Genomic DNA, 21,597 nt, shown 5'->3' on the forward strand with positions numbered 1-21,597 from the left:
GCCGGGCTGTCCCTGTGTGTGTGTCTGGCGAGGGGCTGAGGGGGGCCAGGCTGTCCCTGTGTGTGTGTGTCCGGCGAGGGGCAGGGGGGCTCGTGGGGGCCGGGCTGTCCCTGTGTGTGTCCGGCGAGGGGCAGGGGGGCTTGGTGGGGGCCGGGCTGTCCCTGTGTGTGTGTCTGGCGAGGGGCTGAGGGGGGCCAGGCTGTCCCTGTGTGTGTGTGTCCGGCGAGGGGCAGGGGGGCTCGTGGGGGCCGGGCTGTCCCTGTGTGTGTCCGGCGAGGGGCAGGGGGGCTTGGTGGGGGCCGGGCTGTCCCTGTGTGTGTGTCTGGCGAGGGGCTGAGGGGGGCCAGGCTGTCCCTGTGTGTGTGTGTCCGGCGAGGGGCAGGGGGGCTCGTGGGGGCCGGGCTGTCCCTGTGTGTGTCCGGCGAGGGGCAGGGGGGCTTGGTGGGGGCCGGGCTGTCCCTGTGTGTGTGTCTGGCGAGGGGCTGAGGGGGGCCGGGCTGTCCCTGTGTGTGTGTGTCCGGCGAGGGGCAGGGGGGCTCGTGGGGGCCGGGCTGTCCCTGTGTGTGTCCGGCGAGGGGCAGGGGGGCTCGGTGGGGGCCGGGCTGTCCCTGTGTGTGTGTCTGGCGAGGGGCTGAGGGGGGCCGGGCTGTCCCTGTGTGTGTGTGTCCGGCGAGGGGCAGGGGGGCTCGTGGGGGCCGGGCTGTCCCTGTGTGTGTCCGGCGAGGGGCAGGGGGGCTCGGTGGGGGCCGGGCTGTCCCTGTGTGTGTCCGGCGAGGGGCAGGGGGGCTCGGTGGGGGCCGGGCTGTCCCTGTGTGTGTCCGGTGAGGGGCCGGGGGGCTGTCGGGGGCCGGGGAGCAGGGGTTTGGCCCAGGCAGGCAGCTGGCCGCATTGTGCCCTCACCCCTCTGTGGCTGTACGGACCAGGGTGGGGGCCGTGCCTGCGTGATGGGGCTTCCCTGTCAGCTGGAGACGCTGCCCTTCTCTCTGCAGTAACCCCGTGGGCCCCAGCCGTCCGCCATGGGGCTCCTGTCGGACCCATACCGCAGGCGGGCGCTGTCCCGGCTCATCCTCCGCCTCAACACCCCACTCTGGTGAGTGCGCGGCCCCTGACTTCCTGGGCTCCATGGGGAAGTGTCTCTGTTTCCTCCCACCCCCACGCGCTCTCCTTCCTTCCATCTTATTCTCTCCCTCAGGGCCACCTATCAGTGGGGGAGGGGGCACAGCACTGTCTCCTCCAGAGCCTGGACCCAGCCCTCCTTGCCCTAGGAGCCCAGAGTCGGGGGCCAGGCATCGAGCCAGCGTTGCCTGCGTGGCAGTGCCGAGGGGGGGAGCCAGCTGGGGGTCAAAGCCGTGGCCACCACGTGCACAGATCCTCCCTTTTTGTGCTGCTGTTGGACCTCCCTGTTAGACCTGACCCCTTCTCTCATGGGGCAATGGGGCCTGGGCAGGGAGTGGGTAGGGAGGGGAGCAGCATGTGGTCTTCACCCCCTTGTGTCTCCTGTCTGCAGCATCCTCAGCTACCTGGCTGGGCTGGGCTGGTTCCTGGGCCTGGCCTCCCCGCCCTTCACCATGCGCTCCTACATGTCGGAGAACGCCATGGGCTCCACCATGGTGGAGGAGCAGTTCGTGTTCGGCGAGAGGGCACTCTCCTACGCCCGCGAGTTCGCTGGCCACAAGAAGAAGGTGGGGTGAGTTCAAGCCCCCTTGCCCCGGGCCAGCAGTCGGGGGAGCCCCTGGTCAGGATACAGGCCAAGCACTTCTCCGAGGGCCCCGGGCCAGCAGGGAGGAAGGGTGGCACCCCATGGCAGGTGAACTGCATGCTGGGAGTTGTAGTCTCTAGGTGCTAATGGATGGGGTGGCTTTGCAGGGCCCTGCAGTTTGCCCTCCTTGTGCATTGGCTGGCGTATCTCAGTCTGGAAGGCAGGGCAGTGGCACTGTGCTACGCGGCACTGGGCGAGTCCGTGCCCGTGGGTGGATAGAGCCTGGCCCTGGGCTCTGAGAAGGGCCATCTGGGGATTGCTATGTGTGCTGGGCTCGAGCGTTGCCCATCCCCCCACTCCCCCCCGGTCGAGGGGGCCCCGTTCCAGACCCTCACTCTTCCTGTCTCCTTTCCCAGGGGGATCCCTGTGGCCTGGCTGGAGAAGACCATGTGGAACCTGGGCCTGGAGGTTTATAAGCAGCCCTTCTCCCGCACTCTGCCCTTCCCCGACGAGATGCGCGAAAGATACGTATGTGCCAGACCAGGACCGCGGTCCCTGGGAGCTGCCCCATCTCTGCCCTGGGGGTAGGGCACAGATGAGCTGCAGGCACTGAGGGCGGGGGGTTGGGGAGTTCCCCCCTGGGCTGGGGGTTGGTGCAAGGGGACAGATGCGACCCCTACGCCCCGTGGGCTGGCACGTCCCCACAGAGCTCTGGGGATTCTCGGAGGATCCTGGCCCTTCCTCAGATCCGTACCAAGTGTGCTGATCCAGGAGGTCTGCTCATAGAAAAGGGGTAGCAAAACTGAGGGGCTGACAGCACTTGAGGGGTCAGGGCTGGTCACTGGGCAAAAGGCAGAAACTGGCAAGCTCGCTGCATGCAACTCTGCACCCAGTCCTGACCCACAGCCTCTGCTATCCCACTGCTGGGCTCCCCCCACCCCAGCTCTGAGGGTGCCCCTCAATCCCAACCCGCAGTCCCTTGCTATCCCTGCCATGGACTTGCCCCCCGCCGCCAGCTGCTGGTGCTCCTCCCCAGTCTGGGTCCCTCCTCAGCAGACACCAGGATGCTGTGTTTGGCTCTGGGGTGGGAAGAAGCCCCTTCTTTTGTGGGTGGGGCTCGGTTCCGCTGTCCTGCTGAGCCCTGGTTCCCTCCCTGCAGATGGTGAAGGGCACAAATGTGTATGGGATCCTGCGGGCGCCACGTGCGGCCAGCACGGAGTCCCTGGTCCTGAGCGTGCCCTGCAGTACGGGGCAGCACAACAACCAGGCTGTGGGGCTCATGCTGGCCTTGGCTTCCTACTTCCGGGGTAAGTGAGTGCATGCCTGGGGGATGAGGCCTGTGGGAGTGGCAGGGAGGTGCTAGGTCATGTGCACCTGAGAGTGGCTTGCTGCTCAACAGTGCATGGGCCAGGCCTCTGTGTAGTCTGGTGACGGGGGTCTTGTGGTCCCAGGGGTCCGGTGGGGTTCCTGGGGCTGTATCAGGCTCCCCAGCCAAGCAAGGGGGGGGTTCTGGGGCTGTATCGGGCCCCCCATGGCCTGGCGAGGGGGTTCCCTGGCCCATATGAGGTCTCCCCCTCTGGCCCACTGAGGGGCTTCCTGGGTCTGCATTCCCCCCGGCCCAGGAAGGGGGGTTCCTGGCCCATATCAGGCCCCCCGGCCCGGTCAGGGGGGTTCCTGGGGCAGTCAGGCTATTCAGATCAGACTCTCATGTCTCAGCCCCTCCCTGTGGCATCTGTGCAGTGTGCAGAGCACGGAGGCCTCTGCCCTGTTCACAGACCTCCTGGGGCTGCTTCGGGCCTCTCGCCCCGTGCGGCTGACTTGACTGTAGTCCCCCCTGCATCCTCTGACACGGGCCCCGCCGTGGTGCATACTGCTCCCCGGGGGCAGCCGGCCTGGCCTTTGCTGACACGGACAGTGCTCGTCTGCTTGCAGGTCAGATTTACTGGGCCAAGGACATCATCTTCCTGGTGAACGAGCACGACCTGATTGGCATGGAGGCCTGGCTGGAGGCCTACCACGACGTCAACGTCACTGGTGAGGCCAGTGGAGCTGTGGGGGCAGGGCTGGGGCTTTGGGGTGGGGCGCAGCTGGGGGGCAGGCCTGGCTCTCCCTGGAGGCCCCTCTGGTGTGTCGCAGCCACACGCTCACTGAGCAGGCACAGCTGCTGTTACCAAGCCAGGGAGCTGGCTGGGGCTCTTCCCCCGCCCCCCAAGCTGGGTTCTGGGCAGGGGGGCTGCCTGGTCTGAGCTGCTGCTGTGCCGGCAGAGGTGCTCTCCTCGGGGATGCTGGGCCGGGCCGGAGCCATCCAGGCGGCTGTCTCGCTGGAGCTGAGCAGCGACGTCATCACCAGCTTCGACGTGGCCGTGGAGGGGCTGAACGGGCAGCTGCCCAACCTGGACCTGGTCAACCTCTTCTACGCCTTCTGCCAGAAGAACGGGCTGTTGTGCACCATCCAGGGCAAGGTGAGAGCGGTGGCGGAGGGAGGGGGCGGCACCATCCAGGGCAAGAGGGAGGGGGGGGGGCACCATCCATGGCAAGGTGAGAGCGGGGGTGGGGAGCCCGGCACCAGCCATGTCAAGGTGAGGGGGGGTGTTCCTGGCACCATCTGGGCAAAGTAAGGGGGGCGGGGGCAGCACCATCCAGGGCACAGTGAGATCGGGAGGAGGGAGGGAGCGTTCCCAGCCTTGCGTTCCCAGCCGGACCCTCTCCCTGCTGGTTTCTCCTGTCCCCCTCCTGCCCCTCCCCCGCTGTTGCTGATTGCACCCCCAGTCCCGCCCAAGGGGCTCTCATGCCCCCGGCCAGGCTCCCCAGCTGTCGGTGGGGGGGGGACTGTATGGGGGGGCGGGGGCAGGCCCTGATGTCTCTGCCCTGCAGCTGCAGCGCACGGACTGGGACACGCTGCCGGCCTATGTGCACAGCCTGCAGACCCTGCTGCTCATGGTGCTGAAGCAGGGCTCTGGCCGGCCCCAGGGCGACCACGGCCTCTTCCTGCGCTACCACATCGAGGCCATCACCGTGCGCGGCATCAACAGCTTTCGGCAGTACAAGTACGACATGGGCACCGTGGGCAAGTGAGTAACGCCCCTGCGGGCAGGGCCCCTGCTCCCCCAGCATGCGAGAGCCGGACGGAGGGGCTGGACTGGGCTAGTGGGGGCGCTGCGAGCACCCGCTGAGCTGGGGGATGGAGGGAGCCCAGGGTTGGGGTGGCGGGGGGCTCTTGGCAGAGCCAGGGCCTGGGGAGCCTAGTGGAATGCTGGTCTAGCTCAGCGTGGGGACTGGCCGGGGATGGGGCTGAGAGGCTGTGCTCCCCGTTCTCCCTCGCTGCCACCCCCGGGCGAGGACGGTGCCAGTGTCCGCCCCTGCTGAGGATTCTGCCCCACAGGACGCTGGAGGGGATGTTCCGCAAGCTGAACAACCTGCTGGAGCGCCTGCACCAGTCCTACTTCTTCTACCTGCTGCCCTCGCTCGCGCGCTTCGTCTCCATCGGCGTCTACATGCCGGCCTTCGGCTTCCTCATCCTCATCCTCGTCCTCAAGATATCCCTGCGAGGGGGAGGGGGAGGGTTAGGGCTCTGGGCTGCAGCGGGGCCAGGCCAAGGGGGACAGGGGGCAGGCGGAGTCTTTGCTCAGATCCAGGTTGGGGAGGAGCTGGCATTTTCCACAAGGCCACTGAACTGCACAGCCCTGCCTGACGGGGGGCAAGGAGCGCGTTCCCCAGGCTGGCCAAAGGGAACCCCTCCCCACTGTGCAGTGCCCCCACTGCCCTCTCCCCAGCCTGGCTCCCCGCGAGGAGCTCGCTCTGGGAGGTAGGGGCTGCGCCTGGCTCTGGGGAGTGGGATCTGCCCATGGCTGGGTGGGGGTCGGTGCGGGGGCCCGGTGGGTCGGGCTGCTGTGTGGTTGGTTTCCTTGACTCTGTGCCACGCCCTCGACCTGTGGATGAAGCTGAGTAAATGCGATGCGGGCCCCGAGGAGCAGCTCTGCGATGGAGACCAGGGTGCTGCCCACGCTGCCGCTGAGGTGAGGGGTCGCAGGGCCCTGCCCCAGCCACTCCTGGAGCTCTCCAGGCCCGAGGGTAGCTACTGCCTTCCTCCCCCATCGGCCTCTCAGTGAGGCCCCTGACAGGTTCCTGGCCGTCTAAGGGACGTCTGTGGTGTCTGCTACCTTAGTATGTGAGCTCCTCCCAATCTTTGCCCTCATCACCCTGCATGGATCGGGACCGGGGACCTGGCCAGGGTCCCCAGGGCGTCTGGGGCAGGGCAGGGAGCTCCCAAGCCAAGCGACCACCCCACTGGGCCGCCCTGCTGTGTAACCCTCCCCAGCACAGCCCCCGCCCCTTGGTTTGATGGGCCCAGCCCCTCGGGAGCTGCCGCTCGGGCTGGGCTTGAAGCTGCCCAGGGCCCTTTCCCTGGAACAGGGAGGCAGATTTGGGGTCCCCCTTCCCCCAGCAACTGAGATTCCCCCAGGGGTAAGGCCTGATAGGGTTGGCTCTGGCCCTGGTTCAGCTGCCCCCGCTTAGCTTCCCCCCTTCCTGCCCCGCAGGAGTCACGTCCTGGCCTGCTCACCCTGGTGCCACCCCTGCTGATCTGCCATGCCACGGGCCTCACCCTCTACTTCCTGCCTGTGCTGGGCCAGCACATGGCCACCCAGCACTTCCCCGTCTCGGAGTCGGAGGCTGTGGTGCTGACGGTCATTGCCATCTACGTGGCCGGACTGGCGCTGCCACACAACACACACAGGTACGTGCGGGTCCCGGGAGGCGAGGCAGAGGGTCGTGACGAGATCTGTCACTCACCCACCCAGGGCCAGCAGCAGGTTGTGCTCTGGGGTGAAGTCAGCGGGCCAGCAGGAACACAAACACGCCTAATACACATGCACAATGACTCCAGAGCGCTCTCCCCCAGCAGGGGGTGCTGTGGGGAGCAGGGCAGGAGCGCTGGCAGTGGGGGGAGCTCCCGGCTACTCCAGCCCTGGACTCTCCCAGCAGGGGGCACTGTGGGGAGCGGGGCAGGGCGCTGGCTGTGGGGGCCTTCCCAGCTACTCCTGTCCCAGCAGGGGGCACTATGACATTCTCCCAGGTACAATCTGGACTGCTGAACATCTTTGTCCCCCCAGTTCTCCGACCTGGGGTGCCTTTTACATCGCCACTCCTGGTCTGCCCACACAGCCTCCAGCATGTAACTCACTCCCCGCTGAGTTCAGGAGTGGCTGGCTAGAGCACTCATGTAATTCTATAACAGAACAACACCAGCAAATTCCCAATCCCAGATTTTCCCCACAAATGTGCGTCTTGTACTGCCCAGCTCTTTACTCCTAGACAACACAAGCTCATAGAAAGTCCGTCATTTCATTAATAGAAAATATGCACAAATCCATCTCAAATGGAGTACCCCAGACACTTCAGTGCAAGCACACACTGGTTTAGATAAAACAATAACACAAATTTATTAACTGCAGAAAGATTTAGATAAAACAATAACACAAATTTATTAACTGCAGAAAGATTTTAAGTGATTACAAGTAATGAGGGATAAAAGTCAGACTTGATTACAAAGAAATAAAAGATATCTAATTTAGCAAGCTGTGTGAACTTAAAGCAAAAGGGTTTCTCTCACCATGTGTTCTAGCAATCTTACAGCCAGAATCTATCCCCAGTCCAATGCTTCCTTTGTCTTTCAAGTGTTGATGCTGTGAGTAGAGATGAAGGGAGAGATAATCTGGGGAGTTTGCTCCCTTTTCTTATAGCAATTCTCTTCTTTGAGAATCATCTCCAGCTGGGGTCCAGGTGGCAACGTCCCTGGGATGGGAGCTTCCAGCTGTGTGTGTGCCAAGATGTATATTTCTCACTCACACCCTTTTTCCTGACAAAGAATGGCCGCTTAGCCAGGTGATAGTCCATTGGATTTTGTTGACACCTGGCTGAGTAGAATTTTATAATTGGACTTTATATAAATGACTGTCTAGGAAGGAGTACTGCAGAAAGGGATCTGGGGGTCATAGTGGATCACAAACTAAATATGAGTCAATAGTGTCACACTGTTACAAAAAAAGTAAACGCCATTTTGGGCTGTATTAGCAGGAGTGTTGTAAGCAAGACACAAAAAGTAATTCTTCCGCTCTACTCCGCGCTGATTAGGGCTCAACTGGAGTATTGTGTCCAGTTCTGGGTGCCACATTTCAGGAAAGATGTGGACAAATTGGAGAAAGTTCAAAGAAGAACAATAAAAATGATTAAAGGTCTAGAAAACATGACCTGTGAGGGAAGACTGAAAAAATTGGGTTTGTTTAGTCTGGAGAAGAGAAGACTGAGGGGGGACATAACAGTTTTCAAGAACATAAAAGGTTGTTACAAGGTGGAAGGAGAAAAATTGTTGTCCTATCCTCAGAGGTTAAGGAGAAGAAGCAATGGGCTTAAATTGCAGCAAGGGAGGTTTATGTTGCACATTAGGAAAAACTTCTTGTCAGGGTGGTTAAGCACTGGAATCAATTGCCTAAGGAGGTTGTGGAATCTCCGTCATTGGAGATTTTTAAGGACTTGTCTACACTTACCCGAGATCAACGCTGCGGCAATCAATGCATCAGTGGTTGAGTTAGCGGGTCTAGTGAAGACCCGCTAAATCGACTGCCGATCACTCTCCTGTTGACTCCTGTACTCCATCTGATCGAGAAGAGTAAGGGGAGTCGATGGGAGAGCGTCTCTCGTCGACGTTGCATAATGTGGACCCCGCAGTAAGTAGATCTAAGCTACGTCTATTTGAGTAATGCTATTCACGTAACTCAAATTGCATAGCTTAGATCGACTTTTCCCTTTAGTGTAGACAAGGCCTAAGAGCAGGTTAGACAAACCCCTGTCAGGGATGGTCTAGATAATACTCAGTCCTGCCATGAGTGCAGGGGACTGGACTAATTGACCTCTTGCGGTCCCTTCCAATCCCATGATTCTGTGACCTTTACCTACAATGTTGCCACACATATTTTACCAGGACAATAATGATCAGCACATTATGAGTTTTCACAATACCTCACAAGGCATGCTTTGTACAGAATCCACAGAATTGTGTAAAAAGGGTGAACATAGACTGTCACAGGGTGCTATAGAAAATGGTACCATTGGTTCTCTGCTGTTTCTCAGCCCTGGCCAGAGTGGGGGCTAGGCAGGTGTCCGCGGGGCCTGACAGCCGTTTCTCTGCTCTGCAGGGTGCTGACTGGCTGTGGGAGTGAACGCGGCTGGATGACCCTGAAGCTTCTCTCCTTGCTGTACCTGGCCATGCTGCTGGGCTGCATCGCCCTCATTAACTTCTCCCTGGGCTTCCTGCTGGCTGTCACCATGGTGCCCGTTGCAGCCATCGTCCAGCCCAAAGGCCCCAAGTAAGTGGCACTTGCGCATTTCCCGTGGCATCCAGTGAGGCAGCTCAAGGTCACCTGAGCCAGGCCTGCCCATGAGTGGCAGGGGCTCCGTGGCCAGTCTCATCCTAGGTGGGCTCGCTCTGCAGGTGGCAGGATCCTTGTTTGGGTACAAATAGGGTGCCTTGAGAGCCAACAGCCAGTCCAAGGGATGGGCTGGAAATCCCCTCCCCCACCAGGGACCAGGCCCACAGGGGTCTCAGACAATATCAAGTTTATGCTGGCATTGGTCATCCCTCTGCCACAGCCTCTCCCAGGAGCTCCCAGCTACTCCAGCCTCTCATAGCAGCCCCTGCTCAGGGGAGTAGGGCAGGAGCACTGGGAGTTGTGGGGGAGCTCCTGGCTATTCCAGCCCCAGCCTCTCCCAGCAGGGGGCGCTGTAGGGAGCAGGGCAGGAGTGCTGGGATTTGCCCCTTTTCGGCCTAGCCCTGCTGGCTGGTGCACCCCAGGCTGCCCCGCTCTGATCCCTGCCTGTGTCTGTCTCCCAGGTATCTGTATGCAGTGCTGCTGGTCCTGGTCACGCCAGCTGTCACCCTCCTGCTCAGCATCGTCCTGTACCAGGAGCTGATCGAGTACCCCGTCTCGGCGCTGGAGTGCTGGCAGCTCTTCCTGCAGGCTGTGTCCGAGGGCCTGCTAGACCACTACCTCTACGGCTCCATCGTCTTCCCCTTCATCGCCCTCTTCGTCTACCCCTGCTGGCTGCTGCTCTGGAACGTGCTCTTCTGGAAGTAGCCGGGCCCCTCTGCCTGACCCCACATCTCCTGGGAGCGGGGAGCTGCTGACTGGGCCCCCGCCTGGCCACTGGATCCCAGGATCTGGGACTTGCCCTGAAGCCATTCCACGTTCTCAGGCTGGAGCCTTGCGCCTTTGTTCTGGAAGGAGAGGGAGCCCTTGGGCTGTTCTGGGGCCTGCAGCAGGAGTCAGTCCCCCTTCCTTGTGCTCAGTGGCCTTATTGGGGAAGGCAGAGCCGTAATGGTCCCAGAGCAGGAGGGGGGCCTGGGACGCCCGCTGCCTGCGCTCCACTGAACTCAGCTGTTCATGGGCATCGCACGCTGGGACCTTTGCCTTAGGGGGGCACCTGCCAGCTGGTGCCGGGGGAAGGGGGGCACAGGGCGCTGGGCTGCCTGCGTGGGAGCAGGGATGCTTTGGCCCTGCTTGTTCCCACAGACAGAGGGCAGATGGCTGGGCTTAGGCTGGAAGGTGGCAGCACTGCAGGGCACCACTGCAGAGGCTGGTCCCCTTGAGTCCACATGTGTGGGGCAGCGGAGGGTGCTCCCTGCTCTTCCTCAGGCATGGGCTGGGTATGCCTCCCTCAGCCCTGGGGGAGGAGAGGAGTGGGGCACGCAGGTTAGCGCACTCCTCCACTGTATACAGGTGGGCCGGGCCCCCAGAGCAGCCAATGGACTGGGCTGGGGGAATGCACAGGGATTGTGTGCTGGGAGTGTTCATCTTTGTAATAAAATAACAAGAAAAGCCTTTGGCCAGTGTGGTGGGGGTGGTTCATAGCCGGTGCTGGCAGCGCCCACAGGCCTCTGGCCTTGGGCTGGGTCCTGACCAGCTGTGGGAAATAAATGATCCAGCCTCGGGGAGATTACGGGTTAGGAAGGGAGCTGCTCTGCCATGGGGGGGCAATCCAATTCCAAATACACTGCAAGTGGGGGTGGGGGATTAGGACAGCACCGCTGGCTCTCCCCCTCTGCCACTGGGCGGCAGCATGGCAGGGGCAGGCCCTGGAAGGACAGTTCAGGGTGGGGGTTGTGGAGAAGTCACCCAGGGCGCTGCAGTGAGACACACGGGGTGAAGTCAGGGTTAGGAGGCAGCCAGTTCACACTGTGCAATTCAACATCAACACCCCCCACGAAGCCACTGCTGTGGTGGTCAGAATAGAGCAACACCGCTCCCTGTGCCCCCCTCCTCGGTGCCTGGCAGTGAACCAGCGCCACGCTGGGGAGCACAACCCCCCCCCCCCCCCCGATGTTCGGAGCTTTCCGGGGCATTGGCCCCATCTCCCCACAGGACACCTCCCCCCCCCCCCGGAACTGCTGGCAGCGGGGGGGTCTGTGAGTGCCGGAGCCAGGCCTTGCCCCGGAGCCGAAGCGAGGGAGGGGACTTCGCCCCAAGCCCGCGTCTACCCCGAAAGCGCGAGTGGACCCGCCAGCGCCGCGATTTACTGCTGCCCTGTCGGGGGCGGCGAGGGGAGCCTGACTACCGCCCCCAGCTCCGCGCTCCCCGGGGGCAGCCGCCGGGGCTCTCCCCTCCCTGCCCAGCCTGGGGAGCCGGGGCGGCCCGAGGACTCTGGGGGGGCGGAGTGCCACGGGGTGGGGGCGTGGCCTAGGCCCTACCCCGCCCAGCGCTGACGGGGGGCTATGACCCCACGACCCCCAGCGCAGGGGCTGTTTCCGGTGGGGGCGGTGCTCCAGCTCCGCGGCGCTTCCGGCTCGGGGTCGTGACCCCTGTGACCGGATATCAGTTGTGCCCTTGGGCCCTGCGAGTTCCGCCCTTTCCGCCTCTCCTGCGGAGCGCCGCCCGCTCCCCGCTCGGCCCCCGTAGCCCGCTCCGCGCGGTGCACTCTGGGAAGCAGGCGGACCCCGGCTCCTCTCCAAGATGGCGGCGCTGTCGGCGGCGCGGTGCCTGGTGCTGCGGACCCGGGGCGGCTCCCTGTTGCCGCCGCCCCCCGGGCCCCGCCTGCGGCCCCCCCAGGTGAGCCCCGCCGGCCGCCCGCTCCGCGCCCCCGGGCCGCGCCCCCCGGCTCTGCGCCCGGCCCGGCCCTGAAGGTCACCGGGGCGCGGCGCCCGCGGGCACGGACCGGGCTGGGCCGGGGGGGTCTGGGGCCGGGGCCGCCCCTGGGCAAAGCCCTTGGCAGCTTCCCCGCCCGGTCGGGCCCGGTCCTCTCCCCCGGGACCCATTTCCCCGTCCGGTCGGGCCCGGGCCCCTTCCCCCCCCTCCTCTCCCCGTCCGGTCGGGCCCGGGCCTGGGCCTCTCCCCCCCCCGGTCCGGTCGGGCCCGGGCGTTGCAGTGAGTCCGTGGTTGGTGGCCGGGGCAGGGGGCAGACAGCCCCCGCAGTTGTGCTCCCAGCGGTGGTGACCCCAGGCTGGCCGAGAGGCCGGATCGGGATCTTTTCTAGCCTCAGGAAGTCCTGGGGCAGGAGTGAGTCGCGTGTCGGTGCTGGTTACACCAGGGCCCTCGCCCGCTGGGACGGCTGAGCCGGGCATTTCACCTGGGCACAAGCCATTGGCAGGTGCGATACTCAGTCGCTTTCGGGTGTCTTCCTTGCGGGTTGAAGGGAGAGTGGGGATTGACTGGGATACCTGGGTCCTTAGTTAGGTTTCAGCCTCACGTGTGTCCGCGGTGTGAAATGCTGCAGATCCCTGGCATGTCTCTGTCGGAGGCGGCTGCACCACATCAAGAATCTGCCTGGGGTCAGGCCAGAGTTTCTGACCTGGGGCAGCTGGCTGTGGTGTAAGGCCGGCTCGGCCTGTCCGCGCTCCCAAATTGTGCCTTTCACAAACAAAGGGTGTGTTCCGTAATACTCTTCAGAGGCTTTGAATCAAACCTGTCACTGGCTCCATAACGAAGGTCTCTCAGTGGGGGCTGCATTGTACAGATATCTCCCCGCAGGAGCTCGCAGTGTCCTCTTGTGTGCTGGGGCAGTGGGAGCGTTCAGAGAGGTCAGGTAAACGGCTTCAGTTCGGTGGTCTATCTACCTTGCCGTTTAGAAGCATGTCTGAAAGCCTTGGCTTTTCCCTTGTATTTAAATGCAGGCTACTTCTGCACATGCGCAGATTCTCACTAGGGAGTTTGTTGTGCTTTCCTGAGAGTTGTGGTGTTGTCCTGTAGCTGGGTTGATGATAAGGAACTCACATCTGTTACCTGGGCATCGTCCTCTATATTATTCTGCACCTAGTGAGAGCGGCATCAAATACTTGGCATTTTGCATCTTCCCAGCACTGAGGAATTATGAATGAATCCTTCTCTCTCTACTAAGGTGTGTCAGGGTCATCACTCCCATCTTACAGTCAACATGGTTTTATGAAACCTGAGTTTAGTCTTTTAATAGATTCCAAGGTCCAAAAGGATCGTTGTGATCATCTGGTCTGACTGCCTGTGTAACGCGGGCCAGACGCCAGCCCCAAGATCATTCCTAGAGCAGAAGTTTAAAAAAAAAAAACCCGGTCGTGATTTAAAAATCATCAGTGATGGAGAAAGAACAGGAGTACTTGTGGCACCTTAGAGACTAACAAATTTATTAGAGCATAAGCTTTTGTGGGCTACAGCCCACTTCTTCGGATGCATATAGAATGGAACATATATTGAGGAGATACATATATACACACATAGAGAGAGCATGAACAGGTGGGAGTTGTCTTACCAACTCTGAGAGGCCAATTAAGTAAGAGAAAAAAACTTTTGAAGTGATAATCAAGATAGCTCAGTACAGACAGTTTGATAAGAAGTGTGAGAATACTTACAAGGGTATGTGTATATATATATCTCCTCAATATATGTTCCACTCTATATGCATCCGAAGAAGTGGGCTGTAGCCCACGAAAGCTTATGTTCTAATAAATTTGTTAGTCTCTAAGGTGCCACAAGTACGCCTGTTCTTTTTGCGGATACAGACTAACACGGCTGCTACTCTGAAACCAGTGATGGAGAATCCACCACAACCCGTGGGAAATGGTTCCAGTGGTTCATTACCCTCCCTGTTAAAAATTCACACTTTATTTCCTGTCAGAATTTGTCTAGCTTCAGCTTCCAGTGACTGGATCATGTTAGACCAGGGGTGGGCAAACTTTTTGGCCTGAGGGCCACATCGGGGCTTCTGAAACTGTATGGAGGGCTGGGTAGGGAGGGCTGTGCCTCCCCAAACACCCTGGCCCCCGCCCCCTATCTGCCTCCTCCCACTTCCCGCCCCCTGGCTGCCTCCCTCAGAACCCATGGACCCATCCAGCCCCCCTGCTCCTTGTCCCCTGACTGCCCCCCCGGGACCCCCACCCCATAACTTCCCCCCAGGACCCCACCCCCTATCCAATCCCCCTGTCCCCTGACTGCCCTGACCCCTATCCATACCCCCTGACAGGCCCCCCGGGACTCCCACGCCTATCCAACCACCCCCTGTCACCTGACTGCCCCCGGAACCCCCTGCCCCTTATCTAGTCCCCCGCCCCCTTACCATGCCACTCAGAGCACCAGGATTGGCAGCCGTGCCGCCCGGCCAGAGCCAGCCACACCGCCGTGCAGTCTAGAGCACTGGGGCAGGCTGGAGGCTCTCGCAGCCACACTGCCCTGCAGGAGCTCGCAGCCTCGCTGCCCAGAGCACTGGCGGCACGGCGAGCTGAGGCTGCAGGGGAAGGGGGGACAGCGGGGCAGGAGCCGGGGGGCTAGCCTCTCCGGCCGGGAGCTCAAGGGCTGGGCAGGAGGGTCCCGCGGGCCGGATGTGGTCCATGAGGCGTAGTTTGCCCACCTCTGTGTTAGACCTTCCTCTGCTAGATTGAAGAGCCCATTATTAAATATCTGTTCCCCATATAGGTACTTATAGACTGATCAAGTCACCCCTTAAATTTCTCTTTGTGAAGCAAAATAGGTTGAGATTGCAAGTTTGATAAAGGTAACTGCATAGCTGTAATACGTAGATTTTTGTAAGGTTTTTGGATAAGTAGCATACAACATTCTGATAAACTAGCACTGTATGGTATCAGTAGAATACATGTCCTCTGAAAACGTACAGAGAGAGGCAACAAAATGACAAGGGGTATGGAACAGCTTCCATATGAGGAGAGATTACAAAGACTGAGACTTAAAAAGTTAAAAAAGAGATGACTAAGGGGGGGTATAATAGAGGGCTATAAAATCACGAATGGTGCAGAGAACATGAATAAGGAAGCGTTATTTACTACTTCGTATAACACAAGAACTAGGGGTCACCCAATGAAATGAATAGGCAGCGGGCTTAAAATAAAAGGAAGTATTTCTTCACACAACGCACAGTCAACCAGTGGAACGCCTTGCTTGGATTGTTGTGAAGGGCCAAAAGACTAACTGAAGTCAAAAAAGAATGAGAAGTTCCTGGAGGGCAGGTCCATCAATGGCTATTGGCCAAGATGGTCACGGATGAAACCCCATGCTCTGGGTGTCCCTAACCTCTGTTTGCCAGAAGCTGGGAATGGGCGAAAGGGGGTGGATCACTTGATGATTCCCTGTTCTGTTCATTCCCTCTGGGGCACCTGGCATTGGCCACTGTTGGAAGACAGAACGCTGGGCTAGATGGACCATTAGTCTGCCCCAGGATGGCCGTTCTTATGTTAAATGAACTAACAGCGGGCTAAGTGAGAGATCTGCGAAAGTAGTTGTGAGTGGGGAAACCATCCTTAAATGGGGGAGTCTGGTGGTGTTCCTCAGGGATCAGTGCTAGGCCTGACGCTATTCAACTCTTTCCTCAAGGACCTGCGAGAGTAATAAGATCACTGCTAATAAAACTTGTGGCTGACACAAGGGTTGGCAGAGTGGTAAATAGTGCTGAGGACAGGCCAGTTGTACAGAGATCTGGATCGCTTGGTAAGCTGGGCCCATTCAAACAAAATGCAACCAAATGGGAAGTTACACATTTAGGAACCAGCAGTGCAGGCTGGGGGATTGTATCCTGGACAGCAGTGCCTTTGGAAAAGATCTAGGAATCCTAGGGGATGAGCAACTCAACAGAAGTCTGCTGTGCCAGAAAGCTAATGCGCTCCACCCCGGATGTATAAATGGGGAGGTGATTTTACCTCTAGCTATGGTATTGCTGAGACAGACACTGAAACGCTGCATCCACATTTAAAAAGGATGTTGAAAAATTGGAGAGAAAAGAGCCACAAAAATGATTCACGGGCTGGAGAAAATGCCTTCAGGAGCTCAATCTGTTTAGTTTACGGAAGAGTGAGAGGTGATCTGATCACAGTGTGTAAGGACGGTCACAGGAAAAAACACCAGGTGCTAAGGCGCTCTTTGATCTAGTAGGGTTGCGTCTGGAAGCTGGAGCAAGACAGTCAGGTGAGAAACTAAAAAACAAACAAACAGCACAGATGTTTAGCAGTGAGGGTGGTGAACCACTGGGACAGACTCCCCAGGGACATATAGAGTCTCCACCTACCTTTAAGTCTTCACATCCATAGAATCCTAGAATATCCGGGTTGGAAGAGAGACTTGTTTTAAACAACTATTTAAAATTAAATTTGAAATTGACAATCTATGTTAAGGCCTAAATTTACTGTAATCTATTAATCATTTAAACTGAATATAAAACAGTGTTAAGCTGTACACATTTTAAGGAAAGTCAAACCACTGAACTGGTGGGGTGGAATCTCTGACTAAGGACTGGAAACCAGTTTGTTGAAGTGCTAGACCTGCTTTTGACAGCAGCAGCCTGTTTTGCAGGTGCAGAGAGAATATTGTCTTAATTTCAGTCTATTCCTCCAGTTCAGTGACTAGTTCATTCAAAGGTAAGAAACCAATTGGGAGCTGAAAAAGCAGGAAAACTTTTTCCCTCTTCCAAGCTACGAATAAAAACCAGGTGAGAGAGGATGAGATCTACTAGCTCTAAAATCCTGACTGTTTCTGGTCACCACATGCATCAGTTCAATTAACTAACTACAGATAATACGTCCTTTGTTTAACACCTGAGTTAGTTTTAAATACAACACATACATAAGGCAAACAATCGATCAAGGTGTCCATCACACTCAAGGTAGTTTTATTTAAACTAATAAAAAGATTAAAAATACTGTTTTGTGCATTTTAATTAAATTCCAAATTCTATCTAAATAGAGCTTGATCCAAATCACACTACAAATTTAACCTAGTAAATAAATGTGCCATTCACAATTTTCTAACATAATAAATCAGGAAAGGCGGGGTCTGTTCTGGGTCTGGCGTGGTGTCGTGGTTATAGACAATCTAGCCACCCCTGTGAATGTGGCACATGCATTGTGAGAGGCGGTGTGGCCAAGAGTTGAGCCTGTCCTATTTCAGTCCCTCTCACCTGCTGCTCATGCCTCACCCCTTCACTCCTGCCCGTGTGGAGGCTGCACTGTGTGACACTGCCCAGGAGATGCTGTGGGGCTGGGCCTGGTTACTCATGTGCCCCCTACTCACTCCCACCATGGACGCACATGGGTCAGCTCCCTTGAGGGCTATTGGGCCTGGGCTTTCCATAGTCCTGCCTGCTGCTCCCCTTGTAGAGAAGAGGGGAAGTTGCTGGTCCCAGTGCCCCATAACCCAGAGAGACCCACATCTGTCTGGTGAGGGATGGCCTGAGAGGCCCGGACTCACCCCATGTGCCTGGTGCTGGCTGGCTGGCTTAAACAGAATCCATCCGGCAGGGAGCTCTGGAGAGCCACAGCCCACCCACCTGCTTCTTCCCACCCCTACCCCGACGGTGCAAGTGCTCCACATCCCCAGCTAGGGGCTGCCACTCAGACCCCTGACATTTCAGCTCCTTGCTCCTGACTCAGCTGGGCCCTTCCCAGTCTGTGTGGAAGGGGGACTCTGCTTCCTTCTGCTCGGGTGGGAGCAGGCCAGTGTCTCCTGCCTGGCCAGCGAGATGGAGGGCACCCAGGGCTGAGCAGGCCGTGCCGTGCTTGGAGGCATATTGCATCCCATGCACCTGCAGGCTGCCTGCTCCCCCACCCTCCTCTCCTGGGGCGGGGGAAGGTTCCAAAGGCTGGAGCCGGCGTGGACTCTGGGGAGTGTGGCTGGGGGCGCAGAGGCGGGTGCCCCATGCTGGAGCTGGCCGGGTGGGTGACCGGCTCTCGTCTGTGTTCCAGGCCAGCATGTCGTCGCTGTCCGGCATGTCCCGTGGCAGGAAGGTGGCGCTGTCCGCACTGGGCATGCTGGCTGCCGGCGGCGCTGGGCTGGCCCTGGCTCTCCACACGGCTGTGAGTGCCAGTGACCTGCAGCTGCACCCTCCCAGCTACGCCTGGAGCCACAACGGCCTGCTGGCCTCCCTGGATCACAGCAGGTAGGTGAGGGGGAGCGGATGGAATGAACCTGTGGCTGGAGGGAGGGCAGCCCGGGGGTGAGCTGCCAGCCCCCTGCAGGGGGTCAGAAGCTGCATCCCTGGGGTGACAGGTCATCCCCACGACTCTTGGCTCTCGCTGGCTCTTGGCTGATGTGCACGTTCCCCCAGGGAATGCTGGGGGCTTGGGGCCTGGCTCTGCTCCTCCAGCCCCCTCCCACTCAGAGCCCTGGGGAGCAGACAGGCAGAGGGGCTCATGGCCACCTCCCTCTTCCCAGCATCCGGCGCGGCTACCAGGTGTACAAGCAGGTGTGTGCCGCCTGCCACAGCATGGAGTACCTGGCCTTCCGCAATCTCGTCGGCGTCTCCCACACCGAGGCTGAAGCCAAGGCCCTGGCCGAGGAGGTGAGACTGACTGTGGTGGGGACTCTCCGGGGGGGGATCCACACCCCAGCTCTGGCAGCTGGCTCCTGCTGGCTGGTGTGTACTGGAAGTGGGGGGAAGAGCTGGACTCGCTACCATGTGAGTGCCCTCCCAGGCCCTGGCTGAGGGGAGAAGGGCCTGGGTGATGGGGAGCTGGCCCCTCCCAGTCGTGGGCTGCCTGGGCCCCAGCCTAGTGCTCTGTGTCTGTGAGGCACAGGGAGTCCAGCCTGGTGCTCGGTCTCTGTGCCCTGACGGGGTGCGTTGGGCCCCTGGCCCCGGCTCAGAGCTCTCTGCGGGGTGCGGGGGCCCCTGGCCCCGGCTCAGAGCTTTCTGTGGGATGTGGGGGGCCCTGGGCCCGGCTCAGAGCTCTCTGCAGGACGCAGGGGCTCAGTGCTCTCTTGTGCCAGGCGGGGCGCGGAGGCTCCTGGGCCCGGCTCAGTGCCCTCTGTGGGATGTGGGGCAGGCCCTGGGGCCCGGGCTCAGTGCTCTCTCATGCCAGGCGGAGGTGGTCGATGGCCCGGATGAGAACGGCGAGATGTTCACGCGCCCAGGCAAGCTCGCCGATTACTTCCCCAAGCCCTACCCCAACCCTGAGGCGGCGCGAGCAGCCAACAACGGGGCGCTGCCCCCAGACCTGAGCTACATCACCAGCGCCAGGTGAGGCTCCCTCGGGTGGGACTGCACCTGGGCCAGGAGCCCAGGGCTGCGGCTGAGCAGCTGGTATCCGGGGAGGAGCGCAGTGCCTGTCCCGCTGGGCCAGGTCTCCCAGATGTGCTGGAGCAGTGCATGCTGGGGCTCCCATGTGCAGATGGTGCTGGGGACAAGCTGAGTCCAGGTGGGTGCTCTGTCCTGCTGGCCCTGAGCACCCCCAGTGAGGCCTAGCGCACCCCCCCACTCCCCTGCCCAGCCGGCAGGAGAATCAGAGGCGCCTTCCAGCCCCTCCCGCTTCCTCCCCCATCTCGGGGTGTCAGCGACCGTCGGAGGCCGGGATTCCACAGGCGCCTGCCAGGGGCTCATCGCCCCGGCCTGGGGGGAGCAGGGCAGCCGCACAGCTTGGCTGCTCTGGCCTGGGGACGGCTGGGTCTCAGCCAGGGCCTGTGATCTCACCTGGTCTTGTCTTTCAGGCACGGGGGTGAGGACTATGTGTTCTCTCTCCTCACCGGCTACTGCGACCCACCCACTGGGGTGTTCATCAGGGAAGAGCTGCACTACAACCCCTACTTCCCGGGGCAGGCCATCACCATGGCGCCCCCCATCTACAACGAGATCCTGGAGTTCGAGGACGGTAAGAGGCGCTCTGTGCTGGGAGGCCCCCCCATCCCCCCAAGCCAGCCTGCTGCAGGGCTCCTGTCCCAGGGCGGGGCCCTGTCCAGCCAGGCTGGCCCCAACCTGCTCTTGGCGCGGGGCGCCCGCAGACCCCGCTCTCGGCCCAGGCGCGTGGTGCCGGGCGCCTGCGGGCGCCTGCGGCCCCCGCTCTCGGCCTGGGTGCGGGGCACCTGCTGACTTTGCTCTCTCCCAGGGACCCCAGCCACCATGTCCCAGATAGCGAAAGACGTGTGCACGTTCCTGAGGTGGGCAGCGGAGCCAGAGCACGATCACCGCAAGCGCATGGGAATGAAGGTCAGTGCCTGCCCCCCGTGGCGCTGAGGAGAGGGGCTCCTCTCTGGGGGGCCTGGGGCCGGTGGAGTGCCCTGGACTGGAGGGAGGAGCCCAGCCTGGGCTGCTGGCAAGACTGGGCATGTGTCTGAGCGATTCCTGCCGGCCCTCGCCCTGGCCAGCGCGTCAGGTCCATGCACTGCTGGGGGAAGGTGCTCGGAAGCAGGGCAGGGCCTAACTCCTTCCCTTCCCTTCCCAGATGCTGATGATGATTGGCCTCCTGGCACCCCTTTGCTACTACCTGAAGCGCCACAAGTGGTCTGTACTAAAGAGCAGGAAAATTGCGTACCGGCCCCCCAAGTAAGCACTGGATTGCAGCAGGCCGCCCCGCGGGCCTTGGCCACCCAGCCGCCGCACGACCCCTCCCGGGACAGGAATGTACGTACAGCTGGACGGACAGACGGGTACAGCCCACTCCTCATGACGCGTTACTCTTATTTAATGTCCTCTCCCTCGGACACAGCTGCTCGCCTGCTAGGCCTGGGAACGGACTCTGGGAAGGGGGGTGGGGGGCGGCTGCTGTCTGCACGTGCCCGCTGCGGGGCAGAAATAAACCTTCAATCTTCAGTGGGAAAGTGTGGTGTGGTGTGTCGGCCTAGGCCCTGCCCACGGGGCCCTCGCCTTCCCCTGCCCCGTCTCCGTCCCGCCCCAGCTCCCTGCCTCGGGGGAACCCAGTACAGCCAGAGGGGAAGGCCTGTGTGTAATGGTGGCATTTATTAAACGGTTCTGTTCCCCGAGCAGTGTCTGTCTGAGTTGTGTGGGGCCAGCGGGGGACCCAGCACTCCCTTTATTGAGGGAGGTGCTGGTAGAGGCTGCTTCCTGACCCCCCACATGGCAGTGGGGAGGGGCCCCACTCCCTCCCTCAGACTTCATGGAGAGCAGCCCCCTCCCTCTTCCCAGCATGCTGCAGGGAGCGGCACTGCACAAAGGCCTGGCTGGGGTCCTCAGTGCCTCTCCCCTTGCAGTGGGGGTGGGGCAGTTCAGTTACCCCAGCTCTTAGCCACTGCCTCTAGCATTGCAGGGGCTCAGTGCCCTACGGCCTGGGCAGAGGGGGCCAGTTGCTGCCCCTGTGCCTCCAACAGATGTGTGTTGCTGTGCAGGGGGGCTGACTGCCTCCCCAGAGCCAGACCAGCCTAGCTGGCACTGGCCCCATCTCCACGAGCTGGCCTGGGGTGGCACTGCCCAGCCAGCTGCTGGATTCCTGCAGGAGCAGCCAGGCTGGTCTCGGAGCAGCCAGGCTGGGGGCGGCACCGTTCACAGCCTGCGCTGCCCAAAGGCGCAGAGGGTCCAGCTGGGGCCTTTTGGTAGAAACTGCCTTTTCTCCCCCCTGCACTGTCCACAGCCCTGGGGCTGCTTCCTGCTCGAGGGCAGCCCACGCCCGCCCTCAGGAGGTAAATCCTTCAAGGAGTCTGGCCGTGAGCTGGGCA

General features: G+C 60.6%; 2 protein-coding genes across 2 annotated transcripts; both read left to right on the top strand.

Moving 5' to 3' along the window:
* Positions 1 to 1,013: 1,013 nt before the first annotated feature.
* Positions 1,014 to 9,864, top strand: GPAA1 (glycosylphosphatidylinositol anchor attachment 1). The gene is made up of 12 exons (XM_065399548.1): positions 1,014 to 1,090; positions 1,508 to 1,687; positions 2,116 to 2,227; positions 2,859 to 3,006; positions 3,632 to 3,733; positions 3,965 to 4,161; positions 4,574 to 4,770; positions 5,082 to 5,235; positions 5,620 to 5,715; positions 6,238 to 6,434; positions 8,893 to 9,063; positions 9,588 to 9,864. Exons 1-12 carry the CDS (start codon positions 1,017 to 1,019, stop codon positions 9,829 to 9,831), a joined length of 1,872 nt encoding a protein of 623 aa, XP_065255620.1. The 5' UTR covers positions 1,014 to 1,016; the 3' UTR covers positions 9,832 to 9,864.
* Positions 9,865 to 11,703: 1,839 nt separating this feature from the next.
* On the top strand, positions 11,704 to 20,737 carry LOC135874474 (cytochrome c1, heme protein, mitochondrial). The gene is made up of 7 exons (XM_065399300.1): positions 11,704 to 11,799; positions 17,901 to 18,094; positions 18,370 to 18,496; positions 19,014 to 19,171; positions 19,639 to 19,799; positions 20,034 to 20,134; positions 20,370 to 20,737. The coding sequence occupies exons 1-7, from the start codon at positions 11,704 to 11,706 to the stop codon at positions 20,472 to 20,474; spliced, it is 942 nt and encodes a 313-aa protein (XP_065255372.1). The 3' UTR covers positions 20,475 to 20,737.
* Positions 20,738 to 21,597: the final 860 nt, after the last annotated feature.

Source organism: Emys orbicularis, chromosome 2, assembly GCF_028017835.1.
Source record: "Emys orbicularis isolate rEmyOrb1 chromosome 2, rEmyOrb1.hap1, whole genome shotgun sequence".
Taxonomy (NCBI): domain Eukaryota; kingdom Metazoa; phylum Chordata; order Testudines; family Emydidae; genus Emys; species Emys orbicularis.